The sequence below is a fragment of the Monosiga brevicollis genome, genomic scaffold (assembly GCF_000002865.3).
Source record: "Monosiga brevicollis MX1 MONBRscaffold_2 genomic scaffold, whole genome shotgun sequence".
Taxonomy (NCBI): domain Eukaryota; class Choanoflagellata; order Craspedida; family Salpingoecidae; genus Monosiga; species Monosiga brevicollis.
The window spans coordinates 3,036,835-3,057,974 of record NW_001865039.1 but is presented as its reverse complement, the minus strand read 5'-3'; the positions used below and the strand labels follow the sequence as shown (position 1 = coordinate 3,057,974).

The window sequence follows — 21,140 nt, the reverse complement described above, 5'->3', positions numbered from 1 at the left end:
TGTGTGTGTGTGTGTGTGTGTGTGTGTGTGTGTGTGTGTGTGTGTGTGTGTGTGTGTGTGTGTGTGTGTGTGTGTGTGTGTGTGTGTGTGTGTGTGTGTGTGTGTTAAGGACCAAGAGGCAAGAATGGAAGGCCTCACCTGAGCCGGGATGGATGGTGCGCGCGCGCGCGCGCCCAACAAAAGCGTCGGCGGGAGCCGCTTGTGTCTACGTTCAGGCCAAGCCCCAAATGAGACAGGAGATGAGAAAAAGAGAGGAGCATGTGTGCATGGCGAGCAACACGGACAAACGGCATCGAGCTGGCGTGACAGCCTTGCGCAATTCCGATACGTACATCGTAGCTCACAAGTTGTGCCCTTGCAGAAAAGGAGCGTCGGCGACCATCGTAGGCGTTTTGCATGGGTAGTTGGCTGTAAGAAACGGTGCGGCCCTGCTGAGCGGCCCAAACGTCTAGTGGAAGCATGGTGAATGAGTGGACGGCAATGTGCGAGCGGGCCGATATGAAGTGCAGGATTTAAAGGCAAGAGAAGCGTTGGCCAATACCCTGTCGGTGGCGATTGGGGGATTTAGAGGCGTCGGCTTTGGGCTCGGCCCTTTTCACTTCGACCTGCACATGGCCAGAGGATACATGAGGGCATGGACAAAGGTGCGAATACCCTGAGTAGCTTTGCGCGGCTGCAAGGGGCTGGTGCCTGACATCGTTCTCAAGTCAAAAGGCTTACCATTTTGCCGTAGAATTCATGGTAATGCACGGAGACAACCTTGTCCGCAATGATGGGGTCTTCAAAGGTCACAAAACCAAACCCGCGGGGGGTGCGGGTCTGCTTGTCGTGGATGATGACGGCTTCCTCAACACCGCCAAAGTGGGAGAAGTAGCGATGAAGCATTTCGTTGGTGGCGGTGGGGGGCAAACCACCCACAAACACCTTACGAACATGGTGGGTGAACGATGCGCTGCGTGGCTTGGCTCGGGTGGCAGAAGACGAGCGGGGTGATGATTCCATCTCTTGCCGGGGCACGGCGCGTTTGGGATCCACCTCACGGCCGTCCACGACGTGTGGGCGATGAGCAAGCACCGAGTCACAACAGCGACCGTCCCGATAAGTCACAAAGCCAAAGCCCCTAGAATTCGGATGTTGGGTCTGCGTCAGCCAGAGTTTGGAGCACGACGAAGGAAAGGTAAGAACAGAGAAACAATGATGCACCTGGTGCGCCCCGTGGCGGGGTCAGTCATGACGACGCAGTCGACCACATCGCCAAAGACTTGAAAGTAATCGAGAAGTCGATCTACCAATGGGAAAGGGTCAGATCGTCGAGGCGAACAAAGAGAAGTGCCAGAACGGCGGTGTGCGAACAGTGGAAAGGATGGCGAAAAGTGAAGGAGAGGGTGAGCGTTGGTCCAGGTTTGTTTGCCTACCATGTGTCGTTTCCGGACTCAAACCACCGATGAAGAGTTTGCTGCAAATGTGCAAAAACAACCAGGACAAGGCGCGGTGGTGAGAGCAGAGCAGGGGTCAAACCAAGGCGGCGAAAAGGATTGAACTGTGCTTTGTTGCTGATGCCGCTGCGCAGGTTGATGTGAACAGTGTGGGGGGGGGGGGGGGAAGAGTTTTGTTTCAAGATCGAGCAGGCAGATGGGGCCGCGGGAGTGGAGGATGGTGCGCACCCTGGAGTGATGGCGTTGGTTTCAGTTGGGGTGAGGCGGCCGACGACGGGGCTATCATCACGGAAGAGGTCCGCATGTGAATCAAGAAAGTCCAAAGCGCGATCGGAGGGCATCATTGTGGATGGTATGAGGTTTGAAGTATGCATCACTTGGTCCCAGCGGCGGCAAAGTCAGCGTCGCCGTTTTCCTGTAAAGATGCAAGGCGATCGAGGCGCGTTTGAGTGGCGGGTCGAAGGCGCGAGGCTTGCGTCGAGAGCCAAAAGAGCTGACGGGAAACGAAGCGAGCCAGGGCCTGAACAAGCAGGAAAGCGAGCGAGGAAAGGCAGACAGGAGGAGGAAGAAGAAGAGGAAGAAGAAGAACAAGTGCAGGGGACATACAGATGGAACGAGCACGGGGAGAGGAGGCGCAACTGTCAAGCCGAGGAAGCGGGCGCGAGGTCGGACAGGGATGTGTGTGTGGTGTCCTTGGGCAATCCGAACCCGGTACACAGGCAGGAGCAGCCGCGCACGCCTTGGTACGACGAGAACCAGAAAAGGCAAAAGGCAGGCCAGATGCTGGGGCGACAATCCCGAGCAAAGCCTGCACCTAAAGCACAAAGGATGACAGGCCAACACCCTGGGCACAACGACCCGGAGAAGAAAGAGAGCGCCGACCGGAACACAGAGAGAGAGAGAGAGAAGAGAAGAGAAGAGAAGAGAAGAGACAGAGAAGGAAGAGAGAGAGAAAAGAGATATATGAAAAGAGAGAGAGAAAGAGAGAGAGATGTATGTAGACAAGAGAGAGAGAGAGAGAGAGAGAGAGAGAGAGAGAGAGAGAGAGAGAAAGAAAGAAAGAGAAAGAGAGAGAGAGAGAGAGAGAGAGAGAGAGAGAGAGAGAGAGAGAGAAAGAAAGAGAAAGAGAGAGACGGCAACAAAAGAAGGGGCAGTCGGATCTGTGGTGTGCCCAAAAGAATGGGATGGTCTACAACTGTTTCGTTTGATATCATCACACAACAACAACAACAACAACAACAACAACAACCGCTGTTGCAACTTTACACACACACAACAGAAAGCCAAACACACACACACACAGAGCACACATTACGACAACAACAATAACAACAGTTGGTCTTTACTGCAGAATGACCTCCCACCTCAAAGCCTTACGACGACCTGCTGACTGCCTCCAGGTATGCGCGGTTTGTCAAAAGCGCAAGGGGAGGAGGACAGGGACTTGACTTTTTCCGGTGGTGGGCAGGCAGTCCGGCAGTCCGGTCGTGATTGTGTCGGGCTACATGCGTTTGCTTAGTTTGCTTATCTTGTCGTCCGTAGACTTTCTCATGAATTTTGATGGTCCCTGCACCCCCCTCCCGCCCAATCCCCCGTCGTCACCACACGCCACGACATGACCGACTACAATCGTTCAGACATAAAACGATGAGCATTGGTCAACTTTCACCTTGGCTTGACATGTGAATGATCCCACTTGACTGGTGGACCGGGACACATGACACGCTCGCTCTCTCTCTCTCCCTCTCTCTCTCTCTCTCTCATTCACCGCTTCTTCCGCTCTCGCTCCTCTGCCCATTTCAATTCACTTGGCCAAAGTGTCCCGATTCCGGCCGACACCACCCCCCATCCCACCACCAAGTCAAACGCATTCGTACATGTACATGTATTCGTATCGGAGGGGGGGTTGCCCTATGGTTTTCAACCAACTTTTCCTCTTAAAATCCCTTGGTATTTTTTTTTGTGCTCGCCTGCTGTTGACAACTATTGTTTTCAGCGTGCCTATCATCCAGTTAAAATGCTGACAATCGCGCCAATGTCATCATTTGATCTTGTTTTTGTTTTGTCAGCGACCTCGACCTCAAATTCGACCTCAAGTTCGACCTCGGCCTCAGCGACGTTATCGACTCGACGCCTGGTGGGACGATTGAGCGGACAAATAGCCGTGTTGCAGCGCTTGTTCCAAAGTCACACAAGCAAGCGCCATGTCCACCAAGGACGTCGTCGATCGCTTCAACGACAGCCAACATGTACACTATGCTGTTGTCAATGACCAGCTGGACTTGAATGAGATCACTGTGGCAAACCTCACGCGCATCTCTCTCGTTGCTTTCATGTTAGGTCGATGAGCGCTTGGACACATTGCGTGCGCAAATCAAAATGCACCAAGATACCATCATTGATCTTCAATCCCAGGTCGGTGCGCGTTTGCCCCTTACCATCTACAACAGACGAGTTGCTCCTGCAGCCGATTCCCTCCCTTGACCCTGTTTGGTTGTAGATGGCCACCGTACGAGCCGAGGTGACCACACGTGACTCGACGATCCAACATCTGAGAGCTGAGATCTATGACCTCCAGCACAAATTGGTCTGTGCACTCCCAACCGTCGCCGGGTCTGTGCACTCCAGACTGGGCCCATCGATCCCCGAACTTGTTCTCCCCTCGGCCAACTCACAACCCTCGGCCTTGCCCGCAGCAAGAGATCGAGTCCAAGCGTGAAGTTGCGCTCCAAAAGCGCAAGGCCGCGCGAGCCAAAAATCCCAAGGCCCGTCGAACCCAGCGTCGACACCCAACAAAAGCGAACCGCGTCAAAGACCCAAGAACCAACCAGGTGGCTTTGGATGCTCGCGTGCATCGGTGCCGCGTTCCTGGCTGACTTCACCTTGCCACCTTGCACGCAAGCAAATCTCACAGGCTACTCATGATCGTCGCGAATGGACTCACGCCAGCGAGCAAGCCGAGAAGCTTCTTCAGGTTGGTCGCTACCCAAAGGTACCTAAGAAAGCTTCATGCAGCGTGCAGCAGTTGCTCCAAAGCTCAGCACAACACGTGGCAGGGACTGCACGTCACTAGCGAAGATGACGCAGGCCCCCACGACCAAGAAGGACTTCCAAGTGATGATGGTCAGCTACTCCATCCTCCATCTACCCGTGCTACTATTGGAGTGGAATCATCACTTTGTTGCTCATGCCTTGCCTTGCTGGTATCTTCAGTCTTGGATTTGGAGCTCCTGGCATCCCATTTCCCAGACATGCCTCTGGCCAAGCTTGTGCAAGCCGAACACCGATTCTTGAGTGCAGACATAGACCACTCTGGCGTGCGTACCCACCTTGACCACGCCTGGCCCCATTGCATCCTTGGCTGGACCTCATGTTTATTGTGGCCAGCTAATTGAACGAGCAGAGCTACAGACCGTGATTGACGTTTCAGGCGTCAGCGCCGACACCATTCAGGTCCTCTATCAGATTTTTTTTTACGTCTTCCAACGTGATCTCGGCTTCAGCATTAACCCAGCAGAGACACTGACATGATCGACTGCTCTTCTGCTTCATCGCTTGATAGTCCATTGCGAAAGAAAAGGAGCTGGACATCGAAGCCGGCCTTGACTTTTTTGACTGCCTGGTGGTGCGTCCAGGCTCGCGATAGAACATGTTTACCAAACCACCCCTTCTCCTCGTGTATTCCCTTCACCTCGGCCTCACATCTTGAATATGCTGGGTAACATGCACGTTTGAAATGGACCACACAGTTGGAGGAGGCGCTGACACAACAGGGCTTGCAATTGTCAGCAGCTCGCGCAGACACGGGCAACAACAATCCGACTAGCCGAGCCTGTGCAATCCAATGACACGCCGACCGCACAACTGGCCCTTGCCATCTTGCCCCCACTACCTAAATATCTTATGTGCAACCTAAACAAATTGAGAACGTCCTGATTCCCCAAAGTGCCAAACAGACAGTCATCACAGACAAACGTAAGAAGCGCATCGCGCCAGGACAGTGCTCATGCCTTGGCCATTGCCGGTGCTCGGGCCATAGGCACAATGCACGCGCGTGCCGCACAAAACGTGCTTTTGGTTCACATGACACTGCAGCTGCCCCAACAATGTTGTGCAGGATAATCTGGACAGTAGACCTACGCAGCGTGGAGCGAGAAAAATCCCGTTGTCGTGCCGTGAGCTGCCTCCAGCCAACACCACAAGTCGGCCCACACAAAGCAGCTTCCCCGCCAACCACCAATCAGCCGAGTTGAAGTCACTTACCCGATGATCCAACCCGTACACCCAGAATCGCTTCATCTCATCGCGATATGTATAGTTGACTTCATGCACTGGGATCAACTCTAAGCTGTGCCGTTGGCGCAATATCCGCTCCTGCCCATCCATCAACACCAAAATAAGTCAACACAATCCAATTGCAACAGCTCGCTCTTTCGCAGTTTTTTTTTTTTTTGCAGCACCAACCTGTGGCCATTGCTTGCTATGACGTGAAACGAGCCCATGCGAGCCCGTATTGACCTGATCCTCCGGAAAGTTGCCGATAGGTGCCAGCTACCCATCATGTGCCATCGATTGAGCAGAGAATAAACAACTATGCTGTCGCATGCACAATACAAATTGAGGAGCAGAAGATGGCTGACGCACCAGATTGGCTGAATCAGTGAACAAGAGACTGCCCTGGCAGGCGGCAATGTCGCCCTTTGGACCGTTCATCGGCTCCACAACGTGTTCGCCGCGATGATTGCTCCTGCGCACGATTCCCCAAGAGCAACCTGATGAGCTAGCCATCGAGCCTTTGCCTCGCATCATAACGCCATTTTGAGACCGCTTTTAAATCAGTTTGGTAGCGCGCGCACCAGGTTATGGACAGCAAAAGGCTGAGCTTCAGTTCGCCGCGAGCAGCACAAACAGCACAGCCGATTTGGCCATGGCCAAAGCATACTGTGCAACGACGGCGACCACTCCTGAGACGCATATGCGTGAAGAGACACATCAGCGTAAGGGATGGATACTCGTTTCAAAAGCCAGTCTGTACGGAAAGAAACGTGCATGGCAGCCCCCGGACCGACTCACCCAAAGCATCGAGTGCATGTTTCGCGAAAATGTGTACCAGTCTTGTCTTTCTTCATGCTGAAGCCTTGGCCTCGACACTGGGAACAGCGCAACTATGGGAGGAGAGGCGTATCGAAAACGCGCAAGGTGACGGAAAACCAGGGCACTAATTGAAGAGCAACATGCCATTTTCTCATCTCACGTACCTTGCCACGTCCTTGGCATTGGTAGCAGCGGACCTGCCCAAAGCTATTGCAGTAATAGCAGGGCTGATAGGCAATGATGAATGGAGATGCAGCAAGTCACACACCACGGAATCAGCTGGCCTGCTTGAAAATACAACAACATTTATATTCACAGGGCCACGATGTCGTACCTTGAGCGTGCCCGAATAAGGAATTTCAATTGCGGTTTTGGTGTTTTGAAAATCCATGGGGGGTGCCACGTGCATATCCCACGGTTGAGGTGGTGAGCCTCCACTCATGCTGGACAGAGCTTGGCCTGGCGGGTATCAACGGTTGGCATTCAAGTTGCAAGGGATACTATCAGTACAACCACGCGCGACGGCTAAAGAATCGTGCCTTGTGTCGACCAACGTACCGTAGTAAGGCTCAACCTTCCAGGATACGTGGCGGGTTTCAGTAAAAGTCTCCAGAGTGTACTAATACGATGGACAGCACAGATGATGTACAAAACCTCTCAGCATGTTTGAGGGCACAGAGGCAGTATAGCGCCTACATGATATGCTGAAGTGGCTTGAAACCGCACGAAGAGGAGCTGGTGGGCTGGAGTGGAGCCCCAGCAACAATGCTGTGATACTTCCTCCAGCAATGCCACACGCGCTTGCTGTTCTGTGAGCCGTGGCAACCTATTCACAAGTCAAAGGACCAGCCCGACACGACCAGGCATCGATGGCAGGCAGGTGGCGTGTCAAGATGGTGAGCTGGATCATGCAGAGCACCTGTCATGTGGCAAGGCGTGCCGTGTCCCAAGAGTGCTTCCGCGTACGGTGGTATCTTCGTCTTTGTGCCGTTGGCACTGGGTTCAGCGGTTGGGAGCGTTGGTTCGATGAGGACTGGTTCTGTAGGGGCAGCGAGTGAAACATGAGAGAGGTGGCAATGACACCCAATTGGGGCCCTACACGAGCACGTGGGCAGGGCTTGGCTAGTGTGCGCACCGGTTGAGACAATCGCTGTGTAGCCTGGAAGTTGTGGAAAGATGTCGGCAGGGGGTGGGCCCGGGATGGGTGGGGCCATTTGCCGGCTTTCATCAAGATCAAGCTCGGGTACTTGACCGCGAAAGGTGGGAATGTCCACGGCCCGGGGCGGGGCGAGAAAGTCCCCGCCTACGACCCTGCACACGGATAGTGGATCAGCACAAGAAAGGCCAGACGGTCACTCATTGTCTTTGAAGAGGTGCATGGTACTCCCGTGCCCCCTGTCAACCTTCCCCGCCATGACCAAGCGAGGGTGTGGTCACGAACTGGGCTGTCAGGAGTGGTGTCTTTTCGCTCATGGCGCTGAGTGTTTACGCCAGCACCGCATGCGGCGTGGCAAACCAGCGTGGGGCCACGCTTTGGTCGTCTTGCTGCGACGTGGCAAAGTCAATGTTGCAAACCACCAGCCAAGTTGGAAGAGGAGCCAGAGGCAGCCGAGCCAGGGTCAAAGGGAGAAGGGTCGATCAATAATACTCATCATCATCCGCTCCTGCTGAGTCAGAAATCCGACCGCCGATCGTGAGACAAGAGAAAGTGTGATATATTCCACACTCCGTGGTCACACACTACACACGCACACACCACACACACACAAGATCACGTAACTCTCTCTCTCTCTCTCTCTCTCTCTCTCTCTCTCTCTCTCTCTCTCTCTCTCTCTCTCTCTTCTAAAATCTCTCTCTCTCTCTCCCTCTCTCTCTCTCTTCTCTCTCTCTCTCTCTCTCTCTCTCTCTCTCTCTTCTCTCTCTCTCTCTCTCTCTCTCTCTTCTCTCTCTTCCTGTGTCATGTGGTAGCAAAGTCGAGGGGGAGCAGGCTTTGGAGTTGGAGAAGAAAAAGGAAGTGTGTTTCTGTTTCTCTTTGTTGCTTCGCTGCTTCTCTCTTGTGTCTCCCTTGGTTGATTTCTCTCTTTTAATTTTTTTTTATTTTTTTTTTTTCACTGAAGGGCTCGGTGATCGCGCAGAGCTCTTGAAGTGGTGGGTCGATGGTGGTCTGGTGGCTTTGAAGGTGATCTCAGAAGCATTGGCCACTGCCGGAATGGGACTGCCTTGCGATACAAAGCCAATGCCAATTGGTAGTGCCAGGCCTTGATGAATTGCCTCTGCTCATGCCAAACGCCAACCGAAAACGCTCGTAGACACGGATCTGGACACAGACCTTTGAGGCTTCCAGTTCAGTTCTCTGACGTGGTGTGTGCATCCCCGCCAGGCCTGGTGCGGCCCGAGACACCTGGGTCTTGCCTGCTACAAGAGCAGTGTTGAGTGACCAGATTTGCAAACTTGGAGCCTGGCCAGTGCCATGGCGGCGGCCACTGGTGGCCCTGCACCGGGGGCCATCGCGCCCCTGGTCGGTACCAAGTGGCTCTCTTGCTACTACGTGACTAAGCACTCGTGGAAAGGCAAATACCGACGCATCTTTGCTATCGGTGACTCTGCTGTCGCCACACTCAATCCCAGCACCTTTGAAGAAACGAACAAGGTGTGATCTCATTATTGGCGCGTTGCCCACATCCCGCCCAGATGCTCTGGAAATCGCATGCCAATCTTCAGATCTTGAGTACATGCTGAGGCAACTCTGATCCACCTGGTGCTCCTCTCACCCCATGGTTCACTGCAACTGTAGTGGGAGTACGCCACTGACTTTGTCAGTGTCACTCCCAGTCCCAAGGCAGAAAATGAAATTGCTGTCCTAGTGCGCAAGGAAAAGAATAGTAAGGGCTGGGCCCCTCTTATTATGGTCACGCGCATGCCTCATGTCACCGGTGCCCATCGCGTCTCTAATTTTAATCACCCGTTTCTCGGTGCACGCTTGGTCTCTCTTGCGCCCCCAGGCAAGAAAACGCAGACCCTCACCTTCAGCTGCGAGTTTCGCGTGCAGCTCCTCACAGACCTCCAGGTACAACCAGCTCCCACTGCACTTCATGTCTTGTTGTGGTGGCAACACCCATCCGATGTTCTTACCTTCCATTCTATCCTATAGCGCCACCGACAAAAGTTTGCCCATGAGCGACCCGTGAGCCCCGATGTGAGTTGAACGCTTTGACTGCACACCGTGTGTGGCGGGCAAAGGCCGTTGCAACCGATTGCAGCACCCACAATGACCCGTGCTTCCTCACGGCATGTCCTCTCATGTACACTCCCACAGCCCGTCTTCATTGCCATGAAGCATCACTGGAGCGAAAAACGCGTTGAAGTGCTCCTGGCTGTAGGTCCCAGATTCTCACCCAGGACTTTTACATCCATCGAGATCACCAATGACCGCTCATCCGCACTGCTTGCTAGGTTCACGGCTCTTCTTTGTGCCAAACCGATTCGGCTGGCAAAGTCATTTGCTCTTATGACTTTAAAGACATTGAAGCCATTTGTTTGATGGATCAGTACCCTGGTGGCTTTGTCATCTTTACCGGTGGCTGGGGTCGCATGGTACGCCCATGCACCTTGAGCAGAAGAAGTAGTTGTTGTTGTTGTTGTTGTTGTTGTTGTTGCTGTTGCTGTTGCTGTTGCTGTTGCTGTTGCTGTTGCTGTTGCTGTTGCTGTTGCTGTTGCTGTTGCTGTTGCTGTTGCTGTTGCTGTTGCTGTTGCTGTTGCTGTTGCTGTTGCTGTTGCTGTTGCTGTTGCTGTTGCTGTTGCTGTTGTTTTCACTGTTGCTGTTGTTTTCACTGTTGTTTTGTAACGCAACGTAGCATCTCTTTGCACTTGAAAAGCGCGATGAGCTTCTCAAGAAGATTTCGGAAAATGCAGCGACTTATACCGGCCTAACTTTGAAGGTGCCAATTGCTTTCCCTCCGGCTTGGGTGGCAGCTGACCTGCTCGCCAAGCGCTTATGCCAAGCCACTATTCAACGGGGTGCGAGCTTTTGACTACGCTGACGACGTGCTTGACATTCCACCCACAGGTCAAGAAGAAAATGATCACACTGAAACAGTTTCGGGACAATCGTTTGGGCAAATACAGGTTGGTGACGCAGCCTGCCTTTGCAATGTGCTAGACGTATTGCTTCGAGAACTGACTGATTTCGTGTATCAAACTTTCGTCCAACAGCTCGGATGTGGCTTTGACGTCCATCTCTGAGTTCCACGTCAACAAGGCCTCCGCACGGCATAAGGTAGCGCTCCTCAAACCCGGTTCTCGTTGTCAGGCAAATCTTTAACAGCTGACCTGGGGCACGTCGTGACACTAGGATCCCGTGAACCGGGTATTCTGCTTATCAGAAACTTGCGTAGTGGAGCGCGATCCTGAGACATACGCAGTCGTGACCCTGCGTCCTCTGATCTCGGTCGGTATCGTGGCCGCCCCGACACAGTGCTTTCCGCTACCTGCAGGCCCTCCATACGCCTTTTGAGCGCATCTCAAGGCAGAAGCGACTTGTTGTGCTATCTCATCCTTTTTAATGCCTTGTTAGCTCTTTGCCATTGTGCGAGATACGCAAGATCCGCAGAAGTTTCACATGGAATATCTGAATGGCCATGTGCGGACATACTTCAGCACTGAGCGTGACGCACTGCTTGCTTCCTTACTGGATGGAGCTCGTGCGGCGGGCAATTCGGTTGCATGTGTACAGATGCAGGTCACAGACCGTGGTACGCTGAGCCTGAAAGCTGCGATTCATGATTGAAATTCAATGCCCGGCTAGGAAGCCTAGTGGTGAAGGCTCACCCTTTATCGTTTGCCCGCATAGGTGAGCGCTTCCAGCCCTTGAACGCCGCTCCCGAGGAGGAGGTTGAAAGCTCATTGCTCAAGTTTCTGGCCAGTCCTGACGTTGGTACGGTTTGTTTGTTCAGGTCACCCAACAGACTTTCGTTGACAAAGCGGCGGGGCTCTTCTGCCCTGCCTGATTGCCTCCGGCTGACGCTAAGCAAGTGCTTCCCTGTGTTCCATATTGGTCTCTTCAAACCCCAGGCATGTCCTTTCAGCTGGCCGTGCGTCGCTTCAACAGCAACATCAACTACAGCGGTCTGCGTCACGCTGTGACTGAGGAAGGCTGGTTCAAGGAAAACAAAGAAAAGCTGATCATGACAGCTTTAGCGGCACTTCTTGAGCGAGGTACTATGCACGTGCATGCAACCACTCTGCCTTCTGTTTTGCATGATCACAACAGAAGAAAAGAAGCAGGGCTATTCATCTTCATCAGTCTTGATCTTGCCGCTCAAGCTCAATGCCGGCATGTTGTCTGATGGGATGTGGTGTCGGGGGCTATTTGCTGGTTCAGGAGACCGCTCCGACTCGCCTGAGCATGTGGCGGGCGAATTTGCGGCCATCCGCCGCTTGGTGGCTTCGAAAGCCGGTTTCAAGGCATTTACGGTTCTTGAAGGCTTCAAAGAGAAAGTGGGCCTCAAGGTTGTGAAAGCATTGCAGCGGCAAGATGCCGGCGTGGCGTATGCTGCCATGGACACGCTGTGCACGTTGATGCAACCAATGCACGACAATTATGATTTGGGCCAGGAAAAGCTCAACAAAGAATCACTCTTGAGCTCAACGTAAGCGGTTGCGTTGGGTACTTTTTGTGTGATCTTCAAGCTTGGCCTCTGGACATGTCTCTTCGTTGCCGTTTAGTCGTGGTGCAATCTTTTCGCTTTTGTCCAAAACTCAGTGGGTATGCTAAATTCTGGCAGGGGTTTTTTGCAAAAGCTACTTGCATTGCTCAAGCACCACGCCACCAACAACTCGGGGGCGCTAGTCGTGAGCATGATTCTCGACTTTTTTACCTTTGCCGTCTGCCCGCCGTATAGCGAGACAACGGACGGTGCCCAGTTTGATGGTTTGCTGAAACTGGTGGCTGACCTTGGACGGACTCTCTTCAAATTGTTTGAGCACCCATCCATGGCCATTGTGAAGGCGGCAGGGCTCATCATGAAGGCAGTGATTGAGGAAGGAGACGAAGAGATGTGTGCGTTGATGCAACAACTTGCCTTGTCGGAGGGAGCTTTGCTTCGCCACCTTCACACGGCCCTTTTCACGGCGAGCAACGACGGCCGTCTGCTTTTGCACAAGTAAGTTTGTGCCCTGGCTTGGTCTAGGCTTTTTTTTTCTTGTGCCGTGCTTTCTCCCCATGGGCAAACATCAGACTTGTAGCGCACTTGACCATTGATACCATTCTCGCTCCCAATACAAACACATTCGTGTCTCAATCGTCTTTCATCGGTATTCTTTAGACAATTGAGTCGACACCTAGTCGGCTTGTGGATGGAGCAGAGTGACGTTGCCACCAAGATGCTCCGCCGTGTTTTGGTATGGTCTTTTCTGCATCTTGTGATATCACCTTCCCCTCATCTGCAGCTGAGCAATCATTTCTTCCCTGTTGCTCCCTGCAATGTGCTGCTCCGCAACCATACTCATGCAACGCGCTGGTGAGCAACGCATAGCCGGCAGGCCTGGTTGATGCTCTCAGGTCTGAGGAAAGGCCTGAAGAGAAAGATATTGACCGCGTCAACGTACGCGACGGAGATCGCCAAGCACAGGTCAGAGCTTTATACCCACCACGTCCCAGCTCAGCTGCAACTTCCTCATCATTGAAGCATCGTGTTTTATTAACGCCATGCGGTTCTATGTGCCTCTTCGATGTTGTGACCAGACGCTGGGACCACAGAAACGAAATGTCCTATTGCACTGGCGCGCTCGTTCTCGCAAAAACCAAAGCGCTGGGCCCACTGTCCTACGCCGCCGGCGCCAACGCCTCCATGTGAGCCATCTCTCTCTCAAACTCTCTCAAACTCTCTCAAACTCTCCCAAACTCTCTCAAACTCTCTCAAACTCTCTCGCTACCACTCAAGCTCACACGTGCGCTTTTGTGCTTTGTAGGTGGAAGCCAATTGGGATTACTTCTACTTCATGTTCGACCGTGATCATTCACGAGCTGATCTCCTGTGGAATTTCAAAACTCGCGGCGAGCTCAAGGAGGCCATCGAGCTCGAAATTCGTGCATTTGACGCCGACCGAGTATGTTCACATATTTTCTTGTGCTCTCCAGGAATATCCTTTGGTTCTTATCGAAATTGGTTTGAAATATGTTCTTCTTGACGTGTGGCAGGATATGCGCGGTGACTTTGTCATTAGCTGGAATCACCAAGAGTTTGAAGTGTTTTATGAGAGCCTGTCTGAAGAAGTGAAGATTGGTGATCACTATCTGCGGCTGCTGCTTGAGAATGACCCCGACTCGAACATTATCCACAACGCTCCCGAATTTTTCAGCGACCTTTACCATCGCTTCCTTTTGACCACAAAGTCCAGCATGAAGAGCATGTGTCTCCAAGCTTTGGCTGTTGTTTACCGTCAATGCCACAATGAGATTGGCCATTTCAATGACACTGAATACATTGTTCACATGCTCAACCGCGTGAGTATTCCCTGGCCTTTCTTGCACTGCGATCGTTGCCGACCTGAGTTAGCCCATGTTCCGTTGGTCGTTGCCGTTGTCTTATTCCCTGCTCCCGGGCAACATGCTGCAGAGTGAGGATCGATTGGAGCGTGATCGATTGCTGCAATTTTTGGAGACATTGCTCGCCAATGATAAGAACGTCAAGTTGTTTATTGACGCCGGGGGCATCCGATGCCTTGTCGATTTGGTTGCCTTGGCCCACCTTGACGTGACGAGAGCCACGACGCAGTCACAAACGACCATGATTGAAGCAAGCGCCGATCAGATGGCACAAGAAGAAAAGGAGTGGTTCTACAGCTTGGTAAGTCGTTCCACGGGGATCTTTTGTTGCTACCGTTGGATCGCCCGCACTCACCTGCGTCCATGCAGGGTAAGAACAACGGCAAGGAGGGGCCATTTGGTCTGAAAGAAATTGAACAGTTGTACAAAGACGGTGCTATCAACAAGGAGACAAAGCTGTGGGCGCAAGGCTTGGAGGCTTGGCGCCCTATGCGCCTGATTCCTCAGCTCAAGTGGTACGGACCCTGGTGTTGCTTCAACCACTATTTGACATTTCCAATCTTCCAGCGCGTTACTCGCACTGCTTTTACCCTTCTTTTTTTTTTTTTTTTTTTTTTTTTTTTTTTTTTTTTTTTTTTTTTTTTGCGGGTTTTTGGTAGGACCATCATTGCTGAGAATTCAGCGCTTCTCACGCTGACGGACATGGCTATCTTGTGTTTGGACATGCTGCAAAAGATCTGCAGCTATTACCCAAGCCGGTTGGTTTGCGCACGGGGTGTTTCGCTGATTATCGTCTGTCCTCCTAATCTCAAGCGCTTTTTGTATTGTTGGGGGGTAGCGATGCTTCTGGCGCCGTCATCCGTCCACTGCCAAGATGCAAACGCTCGCTATCCGACCCGACTTGTCTCCCACACTTGGTGCAGCTCTTGCTAACCTTTGAGCCGCGCCTCGTGGAGCGCACTGCCAGCTTGCTCCATGCCATCTTTCAGGTGTGCAAAGCTTTGCTCCCGCCGACTCAAAACGCCCCATTTGCTTCATTCGTGTTTGTTAACTCATTTACGATGCACGACGGTTACATCTTACAAACCAATCGTGCACAGGACAATCCCGGCCTGTCTCGCTTGTACCTGTCGGGTGTTTTTTTCTTCATTCTCATGTACATGGGATCGAATATCGCACCCATTGCCAAGTTTTTGCAAGCCACACATATGTATCAAGCATTTGGTCACGAGGATGGCAGTCGCAGCATTCTGGCATCCATGCTCCCCAAGGCAATGGTGTGCTACTTGGAAAATTATGGTACGAACGCCATCATCGACATTGAAGCGTGCATTTACTGTAAAATCTTTTTGATGTGATGTCTTGTCGATTCATTCGGGACTTACCTGCCCTTGCAGGCTGGGAAAAGTTTGCTTCGGTATTTCTGGGCGAGTTTGACAACCCAGAGGTCATTTGGGGCACCGAGATGCGCCGCTCGTTGATTGAGAAAATTGCCCACCACCTGAACGACTTTACGCCGCGTCTCAAAGCCAACGTCCGCTCTCTCTATCAGGTGGGATGGAAAAATCTGTTTGATCGGTGCTTTCGTCAACCTATGGGAGGAGGAGCGCTTTCTCACAAGCATTTTTTGACCTTTCCACTTTGTCTCTTGTCTTGATTGTCGACGGATAGTTTGTACCAATCCCTAAGGTGTCCTACCATGAGCTGGAGGGCGAACTTTTTTGCAATATTTACTACCTTCGACATCTTTGCGATGAAGCTCGCTTCCCTAATTGGCCGATTCAGAACCACGTGCCATTGCTTAAGGAGATTCTTGAGGCTTGGGCCTTGGAATGCGAGAAAAAGCCGCCGAGCCTGTCGATTGAGCAGGCTTATGAGACGCTTGGGCTGACGCCGGAAGCCGCACAAGACGCCAAAGCAGTGCGCAAAGCATACCTGAAGATGTCAATGAAGTATCACCCGGATAAAAACCCAGAGGGGCGCGAGATGTTTGAGCAAGTCAACAAGGCCTATGAGTTTGTGACAGCCAAGGAGAACCGGTCCGTGGATGGCCCGAACCCGGAAAACATCTTCCTAATTCTTCGTGCGCAATCAATCCTGTTCAAGCGCCATGCGGACATTCTCGAGCCATACAAATACGCAGGTTATCCTATGCTTGTACTGACCGTACAGGTGCGTAAACGCGGCCCTACTGTCCTTGAATGTGTGACCTGATCATATTGGGCCCATGTCTCTTGCGCTCTGTCTTGCGACTGTATACTTCCCTGGACGTGGGCTTACTTGTCGAACCCGATTTGCCACCCTTGCAGCGCGAAACGCAAGATGAAAACCTGTTCGCTTCCTCGATTGCCGTACTTCGTGCTGCCTGCGAGCTGTGCCATCACACTGTCAACTGCAGCGCACTCAATGCTCAAGAACTCTTGCGTGAAGGTGGCTTGGAACAGCTTACTTCAGCTCTCGAGCGTTGCTCCTCTGTCCTTTCGCGCGTTTGTACAGATGATGAGCCTGCCGCTCAGGTATGTAGTCCTGACGGTGCCTGTAAACAGTCGGTCGCATCCATACATTCATTGAAGGTCTCCATCCGAATTCGACTCACACCCTCCTCGTGTCGCTTCTAGGTGTGCACGCACATATTGCGCTGCTTTGCAGCTGCTGGCCGTTTCGAGGAGTGCAGGGAAAAGTTTGTTGAGCTTGCAGCCGTTGCGCGCGAAATTTCGCGTTGCCTTTGGCTCTCGTCTGCTCCTCAGCTCTCGCAAGCCGCCCTGGAGTGTGTGTGTTCCTTCTCTCACAGTGAGAAGCTGCAAGAGCAATTGTTCGCCACGGGCGTTGGCTTTCACCTTGTGAACCTACTATTTGGCTATGACTACACGCTGGATATGAGCGGCGTCGAAAAGAGCGAAGAAACGCACAAACAGGAGTTTACGAACCGCAATGCCAAGGCTGGCGTGCGTGCGCTGGCATGCCTTGGAGGCAGCAAACCGGAAGGTCCAGATTCAACACCTCAGAACGTTGCGGTGCAAGATGCCATTGGCCGACTTATCACGCCCTTCATGTTGAACATGCTCGCTGATGATGATGCCGCACGTTTGCTCAAGACCTTTAATACTAACACAGAGAACCCCTACCTGATCTGGGACAACTCGACAAGAGCGGAGTTGAAGGACTTTGTGGAAGATCAGCAAGAAGAAATGGTGAAGACTGGGCAGAGTGAAGACCTTTGGGTTGAGAAGTTTGCCTTCTCAGCCCACAAGGATGAGCTTATTGTGGATGACGTGTTTATCCGCATCTACAACGAGCAGCCGTCCTTTGTCATTTTGCAGCCCAAGCGGTTTACTGCCGCTCTTCTCAAATACATTGGTGACACGGCGCAGGTGTGTCCTCTCTCTCTCTCTCTCCCTCTCTCTCTCTCTCTCTGAAACTCGTTGCGCTACAACTTATGTGTACACGCTCATGGCCATTAGTACGTTTGGTCTGCTGATGCCATGGCTACAACTATTTCCAAGGAGGGCATTTACAAACGATTGGCGCAGGCGATGAATGCTCTCCGAAACTGCTTGCGATCAAATGCTGGTATGCTACCGTTCTTCTGCAAACTTGCATTCCTACGGTTGCCTTACCGTCTTGCTTGAACATGCCCTTGGTTGACCGGATTTCAGGCATTGAGACGGAGTGCAATGGCAACTACAAACTTTTGTTCTCCTTGCTCAAGCAGCAAGAATCGCTTCCGTTGTCCATGGCCACTCTGCAAGTGATCTCAACCGTGGCTGTCAACCGTGCATGCGTCAAAAACATCTCTGACTCCAAGGTTCTTGTCTATTTGCTCATGTCTACGCACAATCAGCCCGAAGGTACGTTGTGTTGCCTTTGGGTCAACGCACCAAGAATGCTTATCGCTTGATCGGCAAAGGTGATATCCTCAGCTCAACTTGAATTGATGTGTGTCAGGCCGGGAAATTGCTCTAGAAGCTTTGCACTCGCTGATCTCAGCTAGCAAGTGTACTGCCGAAGTGTATGACTTTGGTGGCATCATTTACATTCTCAACATGTACTGTGGCAACAACCCCATGTCTGTTCGGGAAGGTGCTGCCGCTCTATTTTCCAAGATGATGTCTGACAAACTCAACGGCCCAAAGGTATCTTTCCCCGCATGTTTCTGAGACCGGTGTGAAACCGGTGTTATACATGTTATAGAAAGAGGGGAGCAGCCTTGGCTTACAAAGGTCTGCTGCGTGAATTGCTTGCCTGCAACGATTTAGATTCGTTTGGTGCTCCAAAAGTTTTTGCCTCCTATTTTTATGGAGGCAATGATGGACAGCGCCGAAACTAGTGTCACCATGTTTGAAGGCCAGCACGAGAACCCAGAGCTGATTTGGAATGATGAGGCCCGCGCGAAACTGCGCAGCCTTGTTGGCTCTCTCTGCCAAGAGTTAGTGGCTAGTGATTTGCTTGAATGTTATGCGCAGTGAGGTGAAAACCTGATTTTATCGTATTATGTGCCGTCATTGTCTGCCCTGTGTCTTGTACGTAGAATTTTCGACAGCCAATTTGCTAATCCCGCAACAAACTGGGTGGTAAGAAGTTGTAACCTTCCAACTCATTTGCTTCTGACAACCTGTTAGCGCCAGATCTCAGCTTGCTAATCCCCTTGTGATTTGAACAACCACCAGATGCCTCCCGACTTTGAAGTGGCCTATGAGAAGTTGCAAGGCGAAGTCGTCGTGGGTGGTGTTTTCTTGCGACTCTTGGAAAAGCAGCCGACTTGGTCTTTCCGAAAGCCAAAGGAATTTTCCAAGGCCATGATGGTTTGTGCCCTTGTCCATAACACTCACACTCTGGACCATTCGCAAATGTGTGAGCACACTTGTGAACAACGGATTTCATCCTCATCCTACGATGTTTTTAGAGTCGATACATTTCTCTCATCAGCCAAAGCGAACAATCACAATTGGAGGAGCTGGATGTGGTCACCAAGGCCTTCACCGCTTTGCTCGCGGTGCAAACAGACATCTGCAGTCATGTTCGTTGCAGTCATCATTGCATTTCAACAATGGAAAACGTGTCATGATTTCCCGCGCCTGTTTGCTTGCTGAACATAGATCGCCCAACTCGGTTACTTCAACCGCTTCCTCAAGGGCATTGCTACAGACAACCCCGTGGTCGCAGTGCGTTTAATCACCTGCAAAAACTTATTGATTTCACTGCTGTGCTTGCATTCACTGCTTGATCGAACTCACGTTCACCTTGACTGAATATATCATGATCAGAGCTCGGGCATTTGCATTTTGAACCAATTCGCGAGCAATCAAGCTTGTCTCCGTGGTCTTGCAGGCATTGCAGATGCCATGGCCTCTTTTAAGCAAGCTTTCATTTCCTGCACCAAGGTGCTTATCGGACGGAATGCCTTTAGAGCACCTGCCCACTTCACATCCACCTCTCCCTCTCCCTCTCCCTCTCCCTCTCTCTCTCTCTCTATCTCTAATATATTGCGTGTGTGTTTGTGTGTGTGTGTGTGTGTGTGTGTGTGTGTGTGTGTGTGTGTGTGTGTAGGCAACGTTGCCGCTCGCGTGCGAGTGTGCCAAGAAAATTTTCGAGGCTCAAGCACCACCGTTTGTACAACAGGTTTGCCTTGATTCAACTTGTGTTCTCTTCAATGTGGAACAGATCATTGCACTGCCATCACATCTTAGCGGGTCCACGCAGGCACTCACTGTCCTTGCATTTCTTTTCTCTAGGCACTCGAGACTGGCTTGATCAAGCACATGCTCAACCTCCTCAACACTGGTCTGAATGAGGTGGAAGGCGCCACTGCTGCCAAAGCCAACCTTGTCAAGGCGCTCAAAGCAATGGCATTGTATGTTCATTCCTCCCATTTTTTGCAATGTGTGGTATGCTTTGACTCAAAGGCTTGCCCGTGTGCCGCTATTCTAAAATTTAATGTCCATGTAGGGATCTGGCTCGTGGTGAGGAAGTCACTGTTATTTTGGACAAGTGCCCCTGGTGGGCTGCTTATAAAGGTACATTCATGAACGGACACTCATGAAACGAACTCAAAATAAAAACTCTCACTAGTCAGTGTATTTTCTCTCTTTAGATCAACGCCATGATCTTTTCATCACAAACAACAAGGCGGCCGGCTATCTGACTGGACCCACGGCCGCTGTGGCTGGCTATTTGACGGTGAGGCAGCTCTGCGTCGATCTTGTTCTTATTATTGTTCTGTTTGCTCTTCGTTGTTGTCAAGCTATTTTTTTATTTCATTACCTTTCATATCAACAACACTATGTTATTTTTTTGTCGATAGGCTGCCCCAGCCAACGCTGCTGCTGGAGAGACTATGCCCCCACCACTTGAACAAGAGCAAGCATCCTTGCGCCGAAGCCAAGCTGGAAACCCTGATCTTTAGGAAATGGTAGACGTCTCTCTTTAAAAAAATGTCCAACCAATTTATCAATCCATGTCTCATCACGCCGCATGTCAACATCTCTCTTGGATGCCTTCGAGTCCGAACCGCTGTGGTTTTTTCCATGTTCAGACACTTGTGTTAGCGTCATCACCGTCTGCTGCACATACAAAGTATTGTCCGCCAACAACAACACCTCAACGCCATTCCAAATGCTTCTGCGGCGCCACCGCACTCATCTGCTCGTTCTTGGTGCAAAGGTCGGGCTGGCTAGGCTTAACATGGAAAACCTCTGATCGTCCCGGCGGCGATGACGACAACCGGTGGGTTCGCCTCCTCCTTTGTGGATCTGCTTGGTCAGCTCGCCCGCTGCGCCGAGGCCCGTGGTGTGCACCAGCCGGGGCTGGACGAGGCCTTTGTTCCTCGGTGGAACGGTCGCTTTGCAGCGCCTGGTCCATCAGATGAACGCTGACCACATCCAGCGCCACTTTGGCGGTGTCTGCCTGCGCTCGTCGTAGGTAGGCACCGTCTCGGGGGTCCCTCTGTGGGGATCTCTGTGTGCACCTGTCGCTCCCTAGGTGGATCTCGTTTGTGTCTTTTTATGGCTTGACTTGTATACTTGTTTTAATTTTGCTTTAATTTTTGCTGTATTTGTGTGGTATNT

General features: G+C 51.8%; 4 protein-coding genes across 4 annotated transcripts; 2 read left to right on the top strand and 2 right to left on the bottom strand.

Annotated features, from left to right (window-relative positions):
- Positions 1-512: 512 nt before the first annotated feature.
- MONBRDRAFT_13716 (uncharacterized protein) lies at positions 513-1,455 on the bottom strand (the record flags this gene model as incomplete). The annotated part of the gene is made up of 4 exons (XM_001742368.1): positions 513-605; positions 721-1,120; positions 1,204-1,285; positions 1,416-1,455. Coding segments are annotated over 4 exons (615 nt in total), but the record flags the coding sequence as incomplete, so codon positions are not given.
- Positions 1,456-3,153: 1,698 nt separating this feature from the next.
- Positions 3,154-4,312, top strand: MONBRDRAFT_22522 (uncharacterized protein; the record flags this gene model as incomplete). Its single annotated transcript, XM_001742814.1, has 4 exons — positions 3,154-3,315; positions 3,777-3,851; positions 3,937-4,023; positions 4,133-4,312. The coding sequence occupies 4 exons, from the start codon at positions 3,154-3,156 to the stop codon at positions 4,310-4,312; spliced, it is 504 nt and encodes a 167-aa protein (XP_001742866.1).
- A 1,087-nt stretch (positions 4,313-5,399) lies between these two features.
- MONBRDRAFT_31030 (uncharacterized protein) lies at positions 5,400-7,744 on the bottom strand (the record flags this gene model as incomplete). Its single annotated transcript, XM_001742367.1, has 12 exons — positions 5,400-5,531; positions 5,700-5,810; positions 5,901-5,987; positions 6,081-6,183; positions 6,293-6,400; positions 6,510-6,601; positions 6,695-6,757; positions 6,865-6,989; positions 7,089-7,149; positions 7,308-7,356; positions 7,497-7,569; positions 7,666-7,744. 12 exons carry the CDS (start codon positions 7,742-7,744, stop codon positions 5,400-5,402), a joined length of 1,083 nt encoding a protein of 360 aa, XP_001742419.1.
- Positions 7,745-9,000: 1,256 nt separating this feature from the next.
- On the top strand, positions 9,001-20,537 carry MONBRDRAFT_17362 (uncharacterized protein; the record flags this gene model as incomplete). The annotated part of the gene is made up of 43 exons (XM_001742813.1): positions 9,001-9,180; positions 9,325-9,412; positions 9,533-9,597; positions 9,682-9,726; positions 9,847-9,906; positions 9,984-10,124; positions 10,385-10,468; positions 10,597-10,655; positions 10,743-10,806; positions 10,882-10,977; positions 11,104-11,281; positions 11,380-11,463; positions 11,601-11,744; positions 11,911-12,178; positions 12,314-12,691; positions 12,854-12,929; positions 13,064-13,222; positions 13,273-13,380; positions 13,500-13,637; positions 13,729-14,034; positions 14,147-14,377; positions 14,446-14,591; positions 14,736-14,834; positions 14,915-15,065; positions 15,177-15,375; positions 15,474-15,628; positions 15,748-16,248; positions 16,386-16,592; positions 16,695-17,447; positions 17,538-17,646; positions 17,733-17,924; positions 18,022-18,209; positions 18,333-18,502; positions 18,605-18,647; positions 18,744-18,878; positions 18,980-19,093; positions 19,173-19,238; positions 19,341-19,457; positions 19,624-19,695; positions 19,809-19,927; positions 20,023-20,090; positions 20,168-20,253; positions 20,378-20,537. 43 exons carry the CDS (start codon positions 9,001-9,003, stop codon positions 20,477-20,479), a joined length of 6,744 nt encoding a protein of 2,247 aa, XP_001742865.1. The 3' UTR covers positions 20,480-20,537.
- Positions 20,538-21,140: the final 603 nt, after the last annotated feature.